Source organism: Tinamus guttatus, unplaced genomic scaffold (genome assembly GCF_059628265.1).
Source record: "Tinamus guttatus ecotype Peru unplaced genomic scaffold, ASM5962826v1 Tinamus_guttatus_pri_ptg000150l, whole genome shotgun sequence".
NCBI lineage: Eukaryota > Metazoa > Chordata > Aves > Tinamiformes > Tinamidae > Tinamus > Tinamus guttatus.
The window spans coordinates 3,760,374-3,783,705 of record NW_028288684.1 but is presented as its reverse complement, the minus strand read 5'-3'; the positions used below and the strand labels follow the sequence as shown (position 1 = coordinate 3,783,705).

Here is a 23,332-nt window from a genome sequence, read left to right as displayed (position 1 = left end):
AGAATAAATGGAAAAACATGCTTTTTCTACTCATACTTCTGCTTCAGCTTTTCTTTTTTTTTGGGGGGGAGGGAATCTGATTTGTTACTTCTTTTTTGCATCATACAACATTTTCTTAAAGGAATTTAAGTATGTTTAATATTTGATATATGTACAATCAGGAATTAAACTTTACATCGTTTAAAGGGTGCAATACAAAAAAATCTCAGTGGAAGCACTAGATTTTCAAGAGATTACCAGACAATTACCCTATTCAGTTTTGCATTTTAAATGCTAAGATGACACTCTCAGGCAGATGCTGGGTCAAGCACTGTTGCCTACACAGTACTGCAGCTTTCCTTAGCACTTTGAGGAACTCTTCACAGAGTCCTTCCCTCATTGTTCTCATGTGGGAGAAGAAGAGACAGTAAAATTAACACTTGGTGGCTAAATTTTCTCCAAATGGATGTCTAGAGAGAGAGACTCAAATTTCTATTTGGGAACGTGATTTCTCAAGGATCCTCAGCTCTGGTTTTGATGAGGTCTGTGAGTGCTTAGTCCTTCCCAACCTGGAATCCTTCTAGGTCCCATTTCAGAAAAATACTTCAGGGTTTCACTTTAAACACAAACAGTCTTAACACTCCATATACATAACTCTTTTAAACATAAACTCACTCTTAAATACTTGTCTTATGTGTACTTGTATGTAAATATGTATTTAGGATATGTTTAGTAACCAAACTGAAAAAAAAAAGTGGCCAATATAAATTTTAAACAAAACACATCACTAATATGAGATTTTTTAAGCGCCCCTATTTATTTTCTTACTGACACCAAGTTTGCAGCGCTAAATAAGAAATAGAAGACTAAGATGGTACTCAGAGCTGAAGATGCACTGAAGTGAAGCATTACTAGTATAGATTATATCATAGCTCTGCAAACAAAACACATCACCTTTACTAAGAGCTGTGTGCAGAGTACAAGTGTGGGGGCAGATGTAGAGCTTGCCAATGGCACAAACGCAGGAGCTAAAGATGGAACTGATAAAAATACATACTGTGATTTTAAAATCTACCGAACTGAAAAATACGAAGAAAACAGAGATTTTTCATTACCTTTGCTGAACCCCTCGTATTAAAATAGCAGACTTAAAAAAAAAATAGGAACAGGACATTTGAATATATTGCAACGTCTACGCACAAACCACCTTCTTTTACAATTAAAGAGACGTTACTAGGCAAACCTGGCATAGAGCAATTTCCTCTTTTTCCAGCCCTCCAGAACACCACGCAGGCATTTATTCATTTATCTTTACTTAAGCTAGAAGGACGCTCAGTCCATTTGGACCTTAACGAGCTCGTTGCTCTCACAGCCCTCCGGGTCCAAGACTCCTGGTGGCTCGCGGTGCTCCTTGCAGTGGCTTGCCCATGGGCAGGCAGTCTGGTGTGCACACGGTGGCTCTCACAGCTGCAGACCCCATCAGGGACATTACAGAGCAGGGGAAAACGCAAACTCTGAGCAAGAATATAATCTCTTCAGCCCACAGACCTTAATGCAATTAGCTGTTCTAATTTTAAGAGATGCTGAGGCGCTTGAAATGTCATCACTTTTGCCCAGATTTAAAGGGGTCCAGTTGCACAGGTTGCCAGCACATGGTCATTTTTACGGCACACCTCTGTAAAAGCTATAGCATAAAAAAATTGAGGTCTTTGGTGTAAGGATTTCAGATCCTATTCAGGTTTATATAACAGATGGCCAACACAACACACATCTTACTGATGTGAATAGAAACATTAGCACTATAGAGTTTCATCCATGTCTCACAGGGAGATTTATTTAGCAACTGTTTTGTAAATAGTTTGCACCTCAGTGGAAATTCCTCAAATTCAATGAAAAACAGAAGTCAATAAAGCAAATATTATTTTAATTGCTCTCTTCACATACTCACCTTCGTCCTGAATTAATCTTAAAATCGCATTCCAACTCAATAGCAGGAATAACTTTTATAGGCTATCAACATCAGCAGTTATGAAAGCAAACAAGTATGTCTAGGAAGTTTGTTAATGCGGTTCAGCTTCTTGCATCTTGAAATCCAAACACTGTATTATATTTTTCAATCCTCTCAAAACCTTTGTTAGTGCATATGGAGTCTCCAAAGTCCCCCGACAATAGATTCCTTTGTATGGCGTGAAGGAAGCATCTGGATGAAATGTGAGTAACAGAAATGTACACAGGTGTAAAGCTAAGCTGGAACTCATGGAGAGTTTTGCTCTTTTAGAAATGCTACTAATGAAACCAAGATCAAAACTGGTAAACAAACTGTAAATTCAGGAATGAGGCCCCTAGCACAGGGGGATTTTTAAAGTCTTCGAATGTGCTCCCTAACATTTCACTTATTCCTAAGAATTTCACAGAATGCAAAAAGCCTGGAAAGAGAAAAAGCTGAATATATCGGTAATGCGTAGCATAATGTTCAATTCAACAAAGATAAATAGGATTAAAAATAAAACAAAACACTTAAGCAACCACAGTCACTTGTTTGCATCCTGCACTGTCTAAAGTGTTCAGTCTGCCTATAAATAATCTTTGCAGGGTAGCTGTCATGAATTTCTGATATAACCCATTCCTTAGCCTGAAGATTATCATGTTTTTAACAGTAAAATAAAGACAACAGTACAGTATAGGCATTAGCTTTGAAGGACTTTGAAAGACTTCCCAAATTCCTGTAGCATATAATAGTGGCATGAAAGAAGTGAGTCAATACAAGAAAATGGTGTATGTCCAGGAAACGAAATGCTTTTAAAGGTTAAGCAGAGGACAGCTGGTTTGAAAACAGTAAAATTAACATATCTGGATGCAACTTTTAGAAGACAGTTTATTACTCAGTTTGGAGAGAAACAAAGGATTAAACTGAAACTCTCTCAACTGTCCTGTGAAAAATGTTCCTGGTTTTTGTTTAAATGCTTAGACTTTTTGACTCAGCCGGTTGAGAGGGAAGAAAATTCTTCATGTAAACAGTACAAAATGGGCAAAAATATGCTTAACAGAGAAGCATCAGCTCCTCAGTCTTTGTGCTGAACGGAAGGCGATGGGATTCAATGTACAGAAAGATAAATGATGCAGAGTTTTCTCTTCAAATTCAGACACTACATTACAGTGACATGTAAGATCCACATTTATTTATAAACTGCCTTCATCTGGAAAATGTGTGCTAGCCTGCCACTTGTCCACAGTCCTACATCCCACGCTGCATTTTTAAGACACGTCATTTAAAAGAGACCCTACGTGGGGGACCAGCATGCTTTTATGCATGCAATGCAGGGTTTGCACAGCTTGGAGAAGGGCTAAGTGCTAACAAGACAAGCAAAAACTGGGTGCTGGTTTCCTTTTTGGAGGGACAGTGGGGCAAACAGGAGAGTGTGCAAGGAAAGGGAGCTGACAGAGGGCAGCTAAATTTACAATATCTGAAGCACTTTGTCAGGATCCTCTCATTAAGCTGCAGCCCTGACTGCTCATATACCCAGTTGATTTGTCCAAGAAGGGAATTCTGAAAGACCAAAATACTTTCCTATATAGAATTTAACAGTAAACAAATCTAACCCCTGCTAGCTCCTAATAGCTACTTCCAAGGATGAGCTATAACTCAGACTCCAACCTCCTCAACCTTTGGCATCCTCGAGGAGAGATTGACAGTCCTAAAAATTTATCACGATTTGGGAAGTTGACCTATTGTAGCTCTATCCATACTGTGGTTAATGTAAAAAGTTACATAAGCAGTAGGAAAATGTCAAAGTTTCTTTTTTTCCCCTTTGCTAAAGTTATACAAAACTAAAATTTTCCACTCAACAACAAAATGAAAATAGAAAGGCAATAAAAGGAGGTTCCTGTTCCTGCCATCTCATTAAGAATACAGCACAATCATCACTTTAATTTTTAATCTGTTTGAGGTGAATTTTAAAAGCTTTCCTGATATTCTTAACTGTTACTGAGATATAAACTTCAGTTGTTTTCTTCTACCTCTCCTCATTTCTACAGCGTTCTTTCCTTTCATGTCTGCGTGTCTTTTCAGGCAGACCTAGTTCCTTATATTAGCAAGAGAGCTTCAAAACCAGCATTTATATCAGCCCCACTTCAAGAGAGTGTTTGAACATGATCTAAAGCAGCAGGACAGCAGGAGACAGAGTGTCATAAACTGTAACTACCAAACAGAAGTAGGGAAGAGATATGTTTTTTTAAAGAGCAAACAGATAATTCAAGGAAACTTATTTTAGAAGGCAGCAGGTACATTTGAGTCCCCTTAGCTTTTTGCATGCAGACTTCCCTGCCGACTGAGCAGGCTGGGGTCTGGCTGTCAGCAGGGAGCTGGCACGTTGCTTTGGGTGCATGATCCCGACCCCTCACTTCATACTTCAAATCTGTGCCCTGTCATGTGCACACAAACCCACAACCAGTTCACGGCAGGTGGCTTTACTGGCTCTAAAGGACCCATTAGAAACAAAATACTTCCTTCAAGGACCTTTTACATCTACGCTAGAGCCCAGAATTTATTACTTAAAAAGGTACCGAATGCATCTACTATTTAAAGGAGCCCATCAGAATGCATGAATCCCATCTGCTTACACTATGTGAACTCTTAGATGGACAATGCTGATCCAAAATGGACATGCAATACCAACCATTAGTGTTTTTTTTTTTAAAGTCTGTTAATCACATTTCCAAAATAAACTCACCAAACAGTGTGTATTTTTTAAATATATTTATTACATTGTTTACAATAATCTACGGCAATGTTAAATCTAGCGAAACAACAAACTGCCACCGGGATGACATGGTCAAATATGAAACACAAGTACAACACAGTATGATGAAACAATGGCACAGAAATGAAGGTGTTTTTTTCAGCTGATTATATGAAATAAAACATTCATCGGCATTTATTTTTCAAACTTTTACTTTTGTTGGTGTTGTTGTTGTTGATAAATCAACAGCTTTCTTTTTAGTTTCCTGCATCACATTAATACAAAAAGGTATATTTGAAAAAGCAAATACCCAAGCACTTTTGTTTAAAAAAAATAATTGTATGCAGAACTTTGTAAAATCTTTAACTTATGTTGTAAGTGTGCCAATATTTACAATATCATAGTGCAATTAACAAAATGATGAGGCCTTTGCAGAAACATTGTTAGCTCCTCTTTCACTAGAGTTTAAATCCCAAAACACTGTATTGCAGGGCAAACCACAAACTAATTACCTCATATAACATCAGACAACAAATACACACTGAATACAGTATTATCTTTTCTTCATACTTCACTGCTGAGGATTAGTTTAAGCAAATTTGAATATAATCAACATGCACAAATACAGACATTAAAATGCATACAAATACGGGTGTGTGCATTACATGTGTTTTCAACCCCTCTATAGATTGTGCATATACTATACATGTACCTACACATCCAGTGCGTTCAACGGGGAGTCCAGGGAACTTGGCCATTCTGCAAATTCAGGTGCAAGGTGAAAGAGGCAAAAAGGAAAAAAAAAAAACAGGAAAAGCCAGGCAAAAAGTGTTCCTACCGCACACTTGGCTCAGCGGAGCCTCCGTCTGGCTCCGAAAGCTCGGCTCTCTCAACAGAGGGTTTTCCTGGGAGCTCTCCCACCCATTTGAAACCTCTCAGACTTTTGAAACCTCTCACAGACTTTTATTTCCATGCAAAGCTGCTGCATGATGTAGGATTCTTTTTTTTTTTTTTTAGCTGATCACTCAAAATTACAAGATACCATCCCATCATTAAAAGATAAACTGGACGCTAACATTAGGTTAAAAACAATCTCCTATTCTTAGCTGGAGAGAAGGAAAAGAACAGATTACAGTAACCTAGGTATTTTCAAGTGATGAGGTAATTTAGCACCTTACAGATTTTATATTTGTTCGATTTTCAACTATTTTTTGACAAAACAGCAAACCCGTGTTCATTACAGATTGTAGTTGATTCACTTTAACACTTAAAGAGTTGGAGGACATTTTCTGTTACATACTGCACTACATAAAGTTCACGTCATAGTGTGGAACATGAAACTGTGAAAACAAATATTATTATTATTTTTATTATTTAATAAACCAATATCAACTCACGTGCTCTTCAAGGCTGTGTAACCTTTCTTACGATACACATACATATTCACAATGACAGGTGCATATTTATACAAATACCACTGAATTTTCATTTTGCAGCCATATGGTCCCTATGAAAATGGTTTAAGGGGCAAATAACTAAATAACTAAATATAATGTGTTGTCTGTGAATTACTTTACAAATTGAAAAGCATTTTTCACATTAGAGTCTGACTGTTAAAGACTTTACAACAGGTTCCTACAGGAAATCTTCGTAAGAGTTGATGACTTGATAACTGCACTACAGAACAGTGCATTTCTCAAAGAGGTACATGTTAAAAGAACATTGTTTTAACCTTATCATTAATCTTCAGTCAGTACAAGTAAACTTCCATGCATAAGGCCCTATCCTTCCCACCTTGAAATCAATCATGGTTTTGCCACTAACATGAAATGGAGCAGAACTAAGCCCTCATTTGTACAAGAGATCTCTTAAAATTGTATGTAATCCCACAGGGGAGTTGCTCAGCAAGGACAGACTGTCACAGTCCCATTCATTTTGGCAGAGTTGTGGCAAACCCCACCACATGAACAGCTTCCCACATCACATTTTCCCCATATATTCATTTAAAGAAGTCACAAATGTGACATGGTGTGCATGGATTTCAAACCCATTCATCTATACATATTTGTCTGTGCGTGTGTGTGTGCATGTGCGTATAAATGTACACATATGCACACATACATTCTGTGCTTCACATGTGAACTGTTTGTTGCATAAAAGAAAAAGAAAAGAGAGAAAAATAATAGAAAGTTGCATAAAGCATTAGGGAAATAATCACAAGAATTCATAAAGCTCAAAGAGAAGCAAAGCATTCACAATCTATATAAGGCTCTTTAGCTACACCATAATCACCTTATAGTAGGCACAAATAATGCAGCATACAGAGAACTATAAGAGGTTTAAACACTATAAGGTTTTTTAAGCTATTCTGTTATTTAATGAAGTTGATGAAATCTAACAAACTAAAGCCTGTGCTGTTGCAAGCAGCACTACAGTATCAAGAAACACAATTTCAGTTTCCCCAATAAACTGAAACCTTCTGGTCTTGTTCAAAAGAAACATATAATTTCTGCTCACGTATAATGGGAATTACATTCCACACTAAAAGGATCTCAAAGTCTATAAACAGTGTACCTTTTCAATCTCTAAGGGACTTTCATTTCTTAAATGAAATATTAATGATACATATTGCCCCCAAATAGCCCCTTAATACAAGTCGTATGTTGAAATGATTAAATGTTATGAACTAGCATATTCTTTGAAACAGTCTTGGTGGAAAACTCACTATGATAACAATTACTGATATAAGGTCCATTTTTCTTTTCCACAGCTAAGCAAAGCCATGGAATTCATGTTTGCTGGCAAGCTGTCCTCTCGGGGCAGAGCAAACGTACTGACTAAACTGCTTTAAGCAGCAGTAGTCTATACAGAAGAGGGGAGGAAAAGCAAAGTTCCTGAAATTTACTTTTTTTATAGACAAAAGCAATCCTCCAAAAGTCAGTTTTTTTTTTTTTTCTGTGCAAAGGAGTTCTCTGAATTTTTGGAAACTCATCCCAGTGCACCTTTACTTAATATGCATTTCTTGGGATTGAATTATATATTTTATAAAGACATATTCTCATAAGAAGCAAATATGCAAGTAATTTCACAGCTGTGAACTCTTCCAGTAGAACAGGACAGCCTTTTGACTGGGGGGAGGGAGCGGGGACTGTTCATATTGCTGGAAACAGCTTTAAATCTGAAATCTTGAAGCAGGAATGGCAAACACGCATTTTAAAATGGAATGACCTAACTGATTCAGCAAGCCTGCCAGATCAATGACTTTTTCTTCAGGTAACACTAGAACCAAGTATTGGAAACAGAGAAGGTAAGTTTTGTATTCTGCTGCCCTTTTATTTTTGTAAATACCCTCCATAAAAAAAAAAGGGAATACAGTGAAGCCATAGTATGACAAGCCAACAATTTTTAGTTGTGGAATTTTAGTACGGACAAATCAATTTAAGTGTATTATTTCTCTGCATAAAAGTCAGCAAGTAATAGCTAAATATTTTCTTCGTACTAAGTAAATTTTCCTGTTTTCAACATATATTAAATCATTACTAATATCTTCTCTACAGATTTTTGAAGGAGGTCAGAATCAAACTGATTTCTAATTTTTAAATCTTTAGTTTCTGAGATACTGAAAGGAAACGTATAAGATGGTAGAAGTGTGTTGATCAGTATACTATGCTCTTAAATACAACAGATAAATACTAAATCAATTTGCAACGTATAACTGGAAATATTGCTATTATGTAAATTAGAGCAGTTGACTAAAATTTGCACAATAAAGCAGCAGAAAACAAATAGAATAAGTAGATATTTGTTAAGCAACTGGTTATAATGCATGATCTACTTAACACTAAAGGAGTTTTGCATATTCATGCTGTACAAAATGACCACGTTAAGAAATTATGGAAACAGAGAAATTAGGTCAATAGGAGGATGACTCATAGTTACACCATTTCTATATGCTTTCATTTTAAAATGACTAATTTAGAAACAGCATAAAAGGTCTTATTAAAGCAAACAAAAAAAAGTTCCTGTCCTTAATATTGGTGAAAAAATATTAGCTTCTGAGGCCAAATGTGTTTCACCAAGAGTGTCATCATATGTGGGTCAGACTGTGCGTATGCTGCTAGCCAGCAGGCCCACATATTTCCTGTTAGGATTTTTTTTTTTCATATTTACTTATCTAACACAACAGTGATCAGCATTAACCACTCTTGCAATGTAAAACATTCCTTTTGCCTGCAAAATCCTTTTGCCACCAAACTGTAAAATAAGAAAGGTAACTTTAACATTGCTATAAGTGCATTCACTTTTAGTTCAGACACAGCATTTCTTCCTTTTCTTTTTGTTTAGATAAACAGACTAGCCACTGAAAAGAATGAGATCTGAGAGATCCAGATGTGCGTTCTGGGATCAGGCAGCATGGTAAAAATCAGTTTAATATGGTAGGTTTTTCTTTTCTGCAGTTTTACCCATTCATTGGTAAAGCAAAGCATTCATTAAAAGTTCATATCAAAATGAATAAAGATTCCTATGTTAAAAACAGAACATATAATCAGTACTTCAGATGATAAAAAGAGTGCTATTCATAAATGTGCTCACTATGGATCTGTGCGTTATATTCACCTTATCCAACCTCATCCCTTGAAATGTGCACAATGCTGTTTTTTATTTGATGGACATATTCAATGGCTCATTTTACAAATTATTTCCTTTAAAAGCAGTGGTAAAGCCAAAAATGCCCCCACACTTTAGAATTAATTTGGCCCCACGTTTTAAATATTAAATATGCAAAACTCTTTCGTGTGATTCACTGTTACTGTAAATTAGCAGCTATTCTCTTTTAAAATGTTAAACCTTCACCAAATCACAAACCATAAACACTGTTCCATTTTCTCTTTTACACTGAGTCTCCTACTGAATCCAAATCATCCGAAGAGAGTGGGCGATACAGGTCCTGTAAGATGAAGTGCAGTATAGATTTGTTTATTTTGTTTGATTTGTTGCACTGCAACTGTCTTACAATCTTTGGTTACTGTGGACCAGAAGACACTTTTAAACAGAAAACACACAGGTTGCATACATTTAGACTTTTAACTTAATTTCATAAGATAAATAGTTTTTAATCAATGAACACATGGCTAGTAAATACATCTAGAGTTTGAACATAAAAAAATTAAATAGCTATTATTTTCTTCTTTAAATCTTTCCTATTAAACACTACTAAAACAATATTTGGCTATTCCAGAGGGTCTCCAAATGTCTGGCAATATCAGTTTAATCCTTTCATTTTTTTAATCAAAATAAAAAACATATATCCTTTTGTTTCACAGACAGCTGTAGGAAAGTAAATGCCTACCTTTCATCATTGTAAGGCAAGCAAAACCTGCTGCCCCTTGGTCATACAGTATGAACCCAGCAAACCAGGAGGCTGCCACTGAATACTGCCATTAAGTGTATACATATATTCTGCACTACTTGACAATGATATGTATTTTATACTTTTTTTTTTGCTGGAAAGTATGTAAAATGCCCTAGTTTCTGTCTGTTCCTGATGGTAGCCAAGCAACCAGCTCAAGACAGCAGAAGGAGAGACCCAGAGTGGATGGAGGGCCTGAGACAACCAGGCCTGGCGCTGTAGGAGGCGGCGCTGCCGCCTTCAGCCCACAGGAGCCTTCCCTGAGATACGGACAGCCAAGAAGCCAAGAGAAAGTTCATCAAGGAGCAGTGGCAGAGGAACAAGTGCTGTCTTTGCAAGGGCATTAAGCCAAGAGGCTGTTTTAGAGAGGTGCCGACGGAGCCGGCCCGCTCCCAGCACTCCTCTTTAAAGCACCTTGGACGCTCTTAAAGTGTTTCTGGGGCTCCGTAGAGCGTAGAGCATAGTTCTCCAAAGTACTCCAAGAACACATGCAAGACCGAAAGTCAGCGAGGTCTCCAAATTAGGAGAGCACATGAAAATGCAAAGGCTAAAGGAAACAGCTTTAGCATTGGTCTAGGTTTTTGCTCTTGAGTTTTGTGCATTGTTTTAAAAATCACAGGAGGATAACTGAGATAAAATGAGCAAACAAACAAACAAAAATACCTGAAATCTATGCGTGCAAGCAAGAACTGCTTAAAATTAATGTTTTAAAAATTCAAATTTACAAACATCTAAGCAATCTATGTAGGGTTATGTTTCACTTGCAAGCATGTTATAAAGGTGATTTTAATTCCTTGGACTCCTCATTCTGCACCTAAAATTCTAATAGGCATGTGTACAAACAACGACAGTCATATTAATCTGACATACACTTGGTATTTCTAAAATACAGTACAAAAAATCTTCTGATTTGCTAGCAAGGATAAATCACCATTTTACTTTCAAATATACATGATTGATCTAAAATAAAATTATGTGCAAAATTTTAAGATTGTATTCTCTATTCCTTTTAAGTACTTGATGCTTTTTTGAAAGAAGCTTATTTTCTTTTTTTTTCAAATAAATAATATTAAAAATATAACTATAAGAAAATGCAATTATAGTACAAAGGCTGCAAGTTTAAATACTAGGAAGACAAAATATCCAAATGATCAAATGACTTTCAAGTGCCTATATTACAACTATAAAATTAAACTGACCTATTAGTTTCTCTTTTCGAGTCTCAAGTATAGGCTGAATTTTGCCTAAGATCATTAATATATATCCCCTATATTTAAGTTGCCTAATACATTTCATAATTAGAAGGACTTTTTTTTCTTTAGAAAATTCTAACATTTTTCACAGGCCTTCACTACTGACATGGAGAAATCCATCCATTTATGAAAGTTCCTTACTTTTGTGCTACTGAATTCAAACCCATCACTTCCTCTCACTCTCGTTTTTCAGGGAAAGTGTGGACAGTCTGTCCGCATCCCTGAGCATTTCAAGCACCATCCCCATAGCTCCCTCATAACACTCAAACGAGGATGCTGAAGAGCTGATCTACTAGTTACATCAAGGGGAATCAAGCTATGCTCGATTCAACACTTGATTCAATACTCAATCCAATTCTAGTCTTCCAGACCCAGCACATACCAATGGCATCCTGTTTACCACGTGGTATGACAGAGGAGAGGCACTCTCTAATTATATCCAAACGAAGAGACAAACAGGGAAATAACTACACAGCTGAGCTTGGGCTGGCATTCTCAGGACCTAGCAACTTATTTCAGTTCTAGAGCGCTCGTTCTCTCAGACACCAAGTAAAACCATGCCAGAATCCCAACCATAAACTCCAGCTGCAGGGCACAGATCTAGCTGCCAATGCTCTTCTCTTGCGCATGGGCAGAAACATCTCCCAAATAAGATGGGGACAAGAGCTACAGTCACACTAGTCTCCCCTTCTCTCCAACACCTCAACAGCCTCCTAGGGAATAAATCTCCTGTGGCTGCCTAGTTATTCTTGTAGTTCAAGGGTTTGAAGACAATACAAAATGCTCTGGGTTCAAATGTGGTTTATGACAATATGATGCACAAAATAACTTTTTCTATAAATAAATATGAAATGGGTAAATAAAAGGTTATGTACAAAGATGGCATTAAAGTAAAACAAAATATTATTAAGATTAGTAAGCTCTGTTTTATAGTTGTTCATACAACTAGTTCAGTCATACGAATACACATTGTGGCCCTTAACAACACAGTCACATGGTTGTGCTCATTCACTTCACAAGGTAAGTATGAAAGGACCTGAATTAAATTCTCCTGGCAAATGTAAAGTGTCCATTCCTTAAATTCTGAGCAGCAGATTTTTCAACCTAAGTAACATTGGTTTAGGGTATTTTACACAAATATACCCTTTGTTTTCATACGTACAAATATATTTTGTCTACAATAAAGTCTCAAAATAGAAGGTGTCATCATCTTTAACAATGTGGTTGCCTATCCTACCCTGTGTTTAAGGGTTTGATTCTGCTTCCAGACAAGCACGAAATTTCCCCTGAGGTCAATGGGATTTAATATGAATACTCAAGAGGAAAATTCAACTCTTATACAATGTTTTCTCTCTCCTGTAATTTTATTTCAAAACTTCTGAACACTTAGCAGTGTGATTATATGACCATCACACAATCCTTTGCATCCATAAGTCTGCTTTAGTGATCCTGTTGTGATTCCATATACGGAACCAGGTTAGAAGAGACCTATTTGCCTTCCACCTCACATTTAGAAAATCTCATGGACAAACACATCCTGTGTGTAATGGTGTTGACCACATGGTTCCCATTCAGCCATCCACAAATGTTAACAGAAAAACATTTATTCATTAAGTGGTTAGAAGCAACAAAGGAAGCTTTGGAGGGTTACCAATGGAAAGAGGAAGCCTTAGAACGAACGAAAATCCACTATATTCTGATATCATGCATCTTAATAGACACCGTTACATCATCAATGTATAATTCATTAGGAAGACTCTTCAATGACTTATTAATGATTCATTCATGAGTCTTGAGAATAAGAGCAAACAGGACACTGCAGTCAAGGAGATTTTACTACCAACTTACCCAACTATAACTTTCATCTTTACTTACTGTGCATCAAACAATGAACAAAATGACTATTCTGAGGTTTCAAGCTGACTCTCAGCGGCTACCTCTATGCTGGAAGACCACAGAGTACTTCCAAGTCAACTTCCAAATGTACAAGCAAGTCACGACAGAATCTCACTGCCCAATCCCAGCTTGGTATAAGACTTGGACATGCACAATTCCTCTGCCTTCTGGTATCCATGAGAAAGAGAGAAGAATGTACAGGCATGAAGGGTCTCATGCCTCTTTCCAGCTATCCCTGGGATGGATATCTGGGGCATCAGGAATGCACTTGCTGCTAAAGTCAAGCACTGTCAATTCTGTGTATAATCTCTTGCTATGAGAGATACAAATTATGTCTTAAACAGACAGGAAAAAAAACAAACAAACATGTATTTCAACTGTACTAGTAAACAGAAGTCTGAGATATAGAGCACTGCCTTAGGGAAGCTTTCTTTGAGAACAACTGATCACAGTTTAGAAAATATCAGAAGAGAAGATAAATAGATGTGTGTCCCACAGCTTCTGAATAGCTCAAAATAATTACATCTGCATGTAGAGTCTTTTGGGTGGGACCAGTAATATTCTATTACATGGTTACAGCAGGAAAAGGGGTATTACCATCATTCTGGATGGCCAGGTGCATTATAGATTATCTATATAGAATAACAGTGGAAACTTAGAGCTACTAAGAATTCTGGTCCAGCAAGGTACCAGAAGGGTGTCCCCTTGCTTTGCCACTGATAATATCTTTACTACACAAGGCTATAGTATCACAGATAAATTCCACACAGCATTGTTTCACTTTGTTTCAAAATCAAAGCTGCGGTAGGTTTTGCAAGTGTTATAATGCCTAGGGCAAATTAAGAAAAAAAAATAAAAAAAGACTTGGACAACATTTTCTTCTAGTTGTGAGATGCTTGGAAAATGAAACTAAAACAAACAAAACAAAAAATTGTTTTAGAAAAAAAGAGGATCTCCCTCCCCCTTTTTTTTCCCTTCAAAGATAAATCAATTCCCAGCATATTTAGCATTTTGAAGGACACAGAATAGTTGTATTCCACTTAAAAAAAATGTACAAACAAACACAATGAGGATTGTATCCAAGCTCTTCCAATCTACTGTTCGAAACACAAGGAATTGCTGAGGAGAATGCTGTCTGATAAAGGCTATGTCAGACCCTACCCGGCCACTCTCAGAAATCAGTTTCCTTATTTCCTTACCCTCTGTTTCCGTAGACTTCCTGGGCTGGTGGGAGATGGGCTTGGAGACTTCCCAGAGCGGGGAGTAGAAAGCTGGCTACCAGGGGTTCCATTCACTAAGGGGACAACAAATTTAGAAAATAAATACACGCAATTATTAAAAGCAAGGAAATAATTAAATCAACATCTCTCTCTCTCTCTCTCTCTCTCTTTTTTTTAGCAGATTCATTTGCTCTGTTCATATTTTAAGCATTAAATAAGGTCATTCACAAAAGAACTGTTTCCTCAGAGGTTGTAATCTTATGAAGCCAATTTTTACAGAGAGTCTAAGAAAATAAAGAATCTGAAGAGACTGTTTAGTCAACGACAGAGGACACTACTATATGTTAATCTGTATTGTTCCTACACTTCAAAGTAATGAAGATCAAGGTGCTTTGTGCTTATCCTTAGCAGATATTTGCTGTATTTAAAGCTCTTCCTTCCATTTAGTTGCTTCAAGTGGAACTAACAAAAATAAAAAGCTGTATTACTTGCAAGAACAAATCGACTGCTTGCTGTTGCTCCCTCACTCACTTGAAGAGATTATTGTATTACAATCTGACCCAAACGTCACCTCAGACTTCACTCAAAAGACCTTTCAAAATGTAGATAAAGTGGATGCAACATCTCAGATCTGAGTTACAGCAAGCCCTCACTTTCTCAAATTCAAATATGTCAGTGCTTTTCATTTTTGAAGCATCATTTGCATGCATGTGACATTATCCATTGAATAAACAAAACAACACCAGCAGAGGACAGAATACTACTACAAAGTAATCACAAAAGAGGCTATCCATAATGTTCACACTAAAACACCGAAATAAATACTACAAAGCGTGTATCACATATATATGTAAATATTCTTTAAACAAGCAACTGTCATATCACAGTCCGTATCTGTCAGCATCAGGACAAAAAGAATCAACAATTAGGTTCCCAAATTCTGCATTTAAGGAGAATATTTACATACTAGCTTATCAACGAGGCATTTGACTTACCTTCTATGAGTTCTAACATGGACAAAATCTTAGTGTTTAACCTGATAATGGCAAGCAGCAAAATTCCTGCTCTGCACTAAGCCAAGCTGAAGCAAAAATGAGAAGCAGTGGGATTAGTTAAGGATAGCTAGGGCTGTTCACAGAGAGAGCTGAATGCGATGCAGGATTCATAAGCAGAAGCCGTTTCTGCGTAAGGCTGACGTCTTCGGAGCAGCAGTGGGAGGTGCAGGTGCTGTCTTAGGGCTACATCAAAGGTGTCAATTAAGCATAACGCTGCCGCTCCAGAGTGCTGAGCAACTGCAACCCCCACTCGCGTTGCACGGAGCCCCGAAAGCCGAAGCAATGTTAGACGCTGTGCACTGAATCACAATGAGGTGCCTTTGGGGGCAATATAACAAATGACTCATCTGAAAATCCAAATGACAATAACTCTTGTAAAACCTTGGCTGAGTGGCAATCTGGCAAATACTAAAATCTTTGGAAAACACAGTGGGCATTTTTAATAGCTTTCTCTTACTTTTTACATAACACATTATTCTCACTGGCTAACGATATTGGGCCCACAGATTATGAGAGAGAAACATGTGTACCTACTATACTACACAGATCAATAGAACACATTAGACTGAAAAATAACGGTCACTCAACCGTGATTTGCTGCTATTACTGGTTAGATCTTCCCATCACTTTGTGCGAGACACTGTCTAAGGTAAAGGTTCGATATCTTTGTATAACCATAGGAACAAGAAGAAACAGTTCTCATAGGAACAATTGTGTTCAAATATGCTGCTTTTATATAAAGCCATTTCATTCAGTTAAGCTCAAAATTCACTTTGTACAGAGGACAACAGCTTGTACATAGGGGCACTGATTCAAACGCACTAAGTTTGAGGGACATGCCTATGGACACATTCACAGAAGTTCATAAGGATGCCCAAGATGTGACCAGCAATCTCTGAGTAACCCCAAACTGGTTATCAATACTTTTGAAAACATTTAGGAAAAGGGGCACAGGAGAATATTAAAAAAGAGCTGTTAGGAGTCTCGGATGGTCTTAAAAGTTTTCTTATAAACAAATACAGTGTCATTTAAAACTAGTACTAAAATACTGTTATTCACTTTAAGCTGAAACTCTACACTGTTCATTAATAAGTCTAGTGGGCGGTCTTCTCTTTAAACCAAGCAGATTGTCTATAGCTATGAGAAACTTTAAAATAACAACTACACTTTAGTAAACCTCATAAGACAAAGTACCAGATACTGTTCCTGAGAGATTATTTCCTCATAATCTGAAACAATTTTTTGCTTAGAATTACTATTCCAATTATTTTGTCCCAAAGACAAAGACTTGAGACCACTAGGTCTTACATGCAATGATGTACTCGACGTCCATGTATTTCTCACATCTGATTGCTAAGTATCTACCTAAGATTAAAAAGAAATATATAGGTACATATACAAACCCTAAAAATTACTTGCCACTATCAGGGAGCCCAGAGTGGTCAAATTAAGTTCTGGGGCGCTTCCTATTATCGTTTTTTTAAATGGCAGTTCTTATAGCTGTTATGTTAATGTTGGCCATCTGCAACATGTGAAATCAGAGCATAATTAATGGCTTACAGCCTTCAAGAGATTTAAGCGGAGTTTTCTCACCTTTTACACATGATCTAAATTTAGGTCCCTAAATGCTCATACCAGGATATTTGTGAGTATACAAGGAATTTCTATGGAGAGCTCTGTTAGGAAGCTCTAGCACAAAAAAAGAGATGTGAACTTGGATTTGGGTATGGGATTCATTTTACTGATCTTTAGTATATATTAAGTAGGCTCCTACTTCTAAACCTGTTTTCTAGACTTTACTTTAATTAATCAATAGGTTCTGTCAGAGTGTGAGCTGTTTCACCTGCAAGCAACTATCTAAAATGAATCGATGAACTGCACCTCCTGTTCTATCCTGTACGCTTTTAAAGTGAGATGAATCCAACTCCTGGTGTCTAATGGATTAAGATGTGTTGGAGATTAGAAGAACAAAACTGAAATTCTCCCAGACTACAAAGTTTGTTGGATTCTACGCTAATCCCAGAATACCATTAAACAAACTTGGGTGACCAAAGTCTGTACAAGGTCAGCATTAGAATCAACCTGAACAGGACTCTGGAAGATCCCAAGAAGGAAGCAGTAATTTCTAGTAATTCCCCAGTCCATGCTAGGGCTCCTCCTTTTGGCCTCTGTTCATCTTCTGGAACTCCAGTTATGTCCAGGACCCCATGCAGCTCATGACCAAATAACATGGCTAAAAATATTTGTCAATAATGTATTTAATCTTCAATATATAATAATTATAGGCTTCTGATAAGTTCAAGAAAATAGTCTAAACTGCCTAAAATGTTCCTTTCTTGGTGGGATATATTCTGGTTTGAAGCTGCACTCTTGTACAGATGTACTGGATGTCTCACTGACTGATGCAGCACATGTTCTTACAGGGAATCCCAATGTAGATAAAGACATATGAAATTGGTAAATCACTCTTGCGTTTAATCATTTTACTGAGTGAGGCAAGAGGCTCCTTGTCACTTTTTATTTATAAAATGGAAGGGATCGGTGAGTTCAGCTTAACACACCATACCCTACCATAGTCTCATGAAAAAGATTTATCTGTTCAAAATTGCACAGGTGAAATATGTATTAAAAAGCTAAAACAATAACAAAAATATTGTGGCTGCACTGAGCACATGTATGCACATGCTTAGCTATGAAATCCTTTGCTTACTGTCATTTCTTGCTGAGTCTGGAAGCACAACAGGACAGGAACCTGTCTTTTTATTTGTTTTTGCAGCACCTGGCACACATATGAACGTAGAGAAAAAAACACAAAACAGAACACTAAAGCTGGATACCACCATGGAAAATAGGTTTCATATGAAGACACTTATAAACTAGTGAAAATGTTGCAAATAAAAAGACCTTGACCACATTCCAGCAAATAAATCATTTTCATAATGTATCATTTTATTTTGCAATAAAAACAAATGTGAGAAAAGCTGGATTATAGTGTCAAATGCCAGTATGAGAGGCTGCCAATGCCAGTGAGTAGTTCTAAAATCATACTCTCCTTATAAAACCTGCCTGTTGATGTGTGACCATCTTGTACTCTGTGCACACGTTGGGATGACTCTGAGTTTACAAAAGCGGTTTGTTGAACAAAAAAGAAGTGTATGCAAAAAAAACAGGAGAGAGGGGACCGAGAGAAGGGAATGGTGTAGGCTTTTTCCCATCCATAACTTTTTGAAGACTAGGAGAAGAAGCACTCTAAAGTACAGGATAATTTACGGAAGTCACAACATGTGTAGGTTGTGTTCAGCAAAATTAATTAGAAAATAGTGATGCAAGATCACTACTTGACCTTGTCCCAATAACTCTTATAGTTTGCCATTTTACTTTTCAGAATAACACTTCTGTGCAAGGAAGACATACCTTGCTTTTACTTTCCTTCTGCATTTGTATTTTAACTATATACATCTCTCAATTTTTGTCTACATTGCAAAAGAGAGAGTTTGGTCAGAGCGATGATCAAGAAAGCAATTTCATTATCGCTCCTCAGTGAAGCCTTTAATAGATTCTTCCTTAGTACAATGAGCTGAGATATATTCCTGATAGTCAGCACTGCATACATTTTAACTACTGCTAAACAGTCCTTTTTATGTTCAGTCTTTTATCCAGATATAAAAAGAGCATCTCTGCCGCTGAAGACAAAGCTTAACAGAGCTTTAAGCCTATCAGCATATTAGAAATGTCGGCAGAAAAGACCAGTTTCAGGTCAGATTTATATTCCCACCCCAGCAACATCAGACACATAAGCAAACTTTAAACTCATTTTGGGAAGTCACCAGTATGCCAGCCTCAACACATACCCCAAGCAGCACAGATTTTAAAAGCCACCCAAGATGGGAGGATGAGTCTCAGCCCCTTGGCCAACACTGATCTCACGGGGTGGCCACTAGCACCCCACCGAGATGGCAACCTGAACCTGTTTGAGCTGTACCCACACCGAAAACCAGATGCAGATGTGTTGTAGACACTGTAATGCATAACCTAGAAAACACCTAAATTTATGTAAGACTTAATGAAAATCTCTTTCTTTTGAACTGTTTTGCCTAATTAGAAAGACAAGGATTCTCGAATTAGCCTAAAGGAAATGCCTACCAACTTGAAGGCTTGTTTGCTCTTAGATGCTTAAACTAGTATAACCATCTCTATTTCTCTTTCTAACTCTTGGTTTAAATACAAGCTATAAAATTATAAAACTTAATCGTTTAATATTAAGTTCTAAATATCAATATAAATAAAAAATTAAAGGATCATAGGATCAAAGTGAAACTATTTTGGAAAACTCTGGGACTGTAGGATGACTCCATCACTCCCATGGGTTTGCGCTGTTCAATTCAGAAAAAGTTTTGCTTCAGCACATTTCTTAGAAAAGAAAAAAAACCTGCCAGATGAGTATATATAATAGTGTGAATAAAAACATGTGGCCTCACTGAAGATAATATTATACGTCATGCTCCTTGCTTTGGGACCCAAAAGATCTTCTTGAGTCAGGTGGCAGAAGAAGGGTTGTTTCTGGTTAGAGGATAGGGGCCTAAGGATGAGCAAACTAAATGAAAACATCTTTTTACAAAGGAACATATCTAGCTCTTTTTTTTTTTTTTTTCTAAATAGCTTAGGAAAGTACAAGCATCTGCTCTAGAGAAGCTTTTGAGTAAGATCCAATTTCTGTATCCTAAAACATTTTTTTTCTTTAGGGGATATCTATCAGGTTATAGTTTTAAAATGACTTCATGCCTTCTTTGCCCAGCTGCAGTTTTTAAAAAAACACACAGCCCAAGATATTACCACCTACTCTATCAATTCTTCACAAACATTCCCTCTGTCACAGAGAATATATTATTATTTCACTTACTCCTGAAAAACACTAGTACTCAGCAACTTAAATTCACACTAGACCTAAATCACAGTTACAAACAACATCTTAAGGATTTAGAATATTTTGGGAGATAGTTTCAGGGTAAGATGGGGGAAAGTGAGGTGGGAAGGAAATAGTTCTGAAGAAGGTGCCCGGAATTTAAAAAAAAAAAAAAAAAGTTGTTGTTTTTGTTAAAAGTAAGTCCTGAAAATTAGAGTTTGGATTTCAGAAACTAAAAAGAGTTCACCTGTATGCAATAACTTTCCATAATTTAAGGGACTGAGGATATAATAATTCCAGCTGTCTCAAGCTGTTCTTGTTTTGATTAAAAATAATGGCCACGAAGAAGCAAGAGTGGTGGCTTGCTTCAGATCTGTGGGCTCCTCACCTGAACTGAGGCTGCCACCAGTGGTGTTAATTGGTAGCTGGACAGAAGCCGACAGCTACTGGATAGCTCTCAGACATAATTTTCAGTCACTGGCAATGGGTTGATAAGTGGCCTCACTGAAATTCAGCATCTCTTTTGTACTGTCGTCTCCTGAACAATACCCAATGCCAACAAAAAAAATCAAAGTTTTACAGTCTTGGAGAATACCTCAGGAAAAAAAATAAAGAAAGGCAGGATTATCTATTGCACTTGGAGCTAGACTTGAGCACACTGCCCGCCTGGGAGGTCACGATACCTTTCTCTGCTCTTGTTCCCTTGCTTTATTCCTGTTTGCTCTCATCTATGTAGGCTGTGAGCATTTTGGAACAAACCAAATCTCAAATTCATTAGTCAAAATCGGGCAGCAATCCTCCTGCAGTGAGATTTCCATCTTGTGACACTGTTTTGAAACACTGTCAGATACAAATAAAAGGCTGCATTAAACACAAAATAACACAGAAGCTGGCCCTTACCACAGATCTTCCCAGCTAGCCTATGTCTTTTAAGAAAGGGTGTGCTGTGTTTTCACATAAAAACAGGATGCATCCACCCTCAGAAGCCAGAGAGGCTACCAGGAAAATCTAAGCATAGTAAAAATATGGTGCACCAAAGAAAAAGAAGGAAAAAAACAATGATGGAAGAAGGCAACTACTGTCTACAGAAGGGCATACTTTCCCCTTAAAAATGTCAAGAAATTGTGTAAAAGCAGATGCATTTTTTCCTCATTTTAGGCTAACTGAATGCATTAAAGACTGCACTGTAATTCTGATGCATATAGGAGAAAAATAAGGGTAACTCGGGGTCATCCTCTCATATTAGATTTTTGTCAGTTTTAATAACTGATTTTGCAATTTTGGCATTTTTTAATCTAGCATTTGTATCTAGTCATAGTGTTTGTGTCTTCTGACTCATGTGGTAATGTATGTGCATTATGCTGATAAGGACAAGAATTGATGACTGAGCCACATATTGCTTTTGTGTGGCAAGAATGGGCAGATTTTCTGAAATGCAGCAGGAGCCAAACAAGAGGAATCACTTTCTACTTAGCAACACAAACCTCTATGGAAAGCCTTTTGTCCTAAAAGGTGCTCTCACTTGGCTTTTTCTCATCTGCTAGTAATGCTTTCTGCCTACCCCATCTCCCTACCCCATCTCCCTACTCTTCTCAACTTTTTGCCTCCCTCTAAAAGTTGTAAAGCACAAAACTTTAAAGAATGATAATTGAGGAAGGCCCTCTACATGTACACGCCTTTGTTTTTTTATATGTGTATTGTTATATGTATATGTTTTGAATTTATGTATTGTCTATGTTCTTAGCAAGGAACCTCCTCTGCTTCTCAACTATTTTTTATGTTTATGTCTAGTGAACAAAAATTTCCTAGCAATAAGTTCAAGGTGAAGTGAAAGCAGTTTGAAAGCACATAAGAAAAAAATACACATATATACACACTCAGCACTAGCAACAGTGACAGCAAAAGAAGACTCTAATATTGAGAAGATGTTCTCTATATGTAAACAATACAGAAAAACATATCCATAGGTATGTGCACTATATGGTAATTTCTATATTCTGCTCCTGTCATGTGTATGTAATTATAATAAACAGGCAGTATTTTTAGGCCTAGTGGAAAGTGTACTAGTGAAACCTATGTAATATCTGCACTTAATGGTAAAATTTGGGGTTTTAACAACAATTTTTATTTTTTTTCCCTCTTCTTTCAAACCCTTTTTAATATTTAAAGGACCAAAAGAGACTATTCAAACAATGACTATTTTCAGTTAGGAGCAGACTTCTCTACCTTGAGACAGCAACAGGAAAAACTGCAAAAAAAAATTTATGCTTCAAGCAGAATGTTTGATTTAGCCTGAAGCACTTACTTACTCCAACTTAGCTGTTGCTTTCTGAGTACACTGTCTCATATCAAGCTTTTTTAATTTGTCCTAAAAACACTTCTTAAGGGCAAGTACCTACTCAGACAATACGGATCCCTTTTGTGACAGCAATATTGATGTAAACATTCATGCAAATATTCAGGTTAGGAATTTTTTTTTTGAACATTCACATGACTTTTCTTCTTTGTTGTTTGCAGAAAGCAAACATAGAAGTTAGAAACAACCAAATCAAATCCATGTTCCCAATGCAGTTAATTAAAAAAAAAAATGTAAATTGTTTGTCCTTTTTACGCTGTAACAAGTTACAGGCTACTATCCAGGCAGGTGTTCTGTCAGCATCCTGTACATTTCTGCTCCAGTATCTCTTTCTAGGGAAATCTTCCTCAATACAATGTTCCAATCATGCTGTCAGATGGGGCAGATCTGGCAGACTATGATATGTTCATGTTCCACAAAGTTATATATATATTTTTAATGTGTTTTGAATAGGTAAATCTGTCATTAACATAGAGGCTTCCAAAACGCTTTTTAAAAAAATATTTCCATTACCATGCTTG

At 36.9% G+C, this 23,332-nt stretch overlaps 1 protein-coding gene across 3 annotated transcripts in view; it reads right to left on the bottom strand.

Annotated features, from left to right (window-relative positions):
• Positions 1-23,332, bottom strand: part of DCLK1 (doublecortin like kinase 1) — a 221,697-nt gene that overhangs the window by 45,342 nt on the left and 153,023 nt on the right. For 2 of the 3 annotated variants that reach the window (XM_088522248.1, XM_088522247.1), the window contains exon 5: positions 14,477-14,571. In XM_088522248.1, the coding sequence (XP_088378374.1) occupies positions 14,477-14,571 (95 nt within the window). Of the gene's footprint in view, positions 1-8,432; positions 9,667-14,476; positions 14,572-23,332 lie in introns of those variants that run through there. The other variant, XM_088522249.1, reaches the window with a different exon arrangement.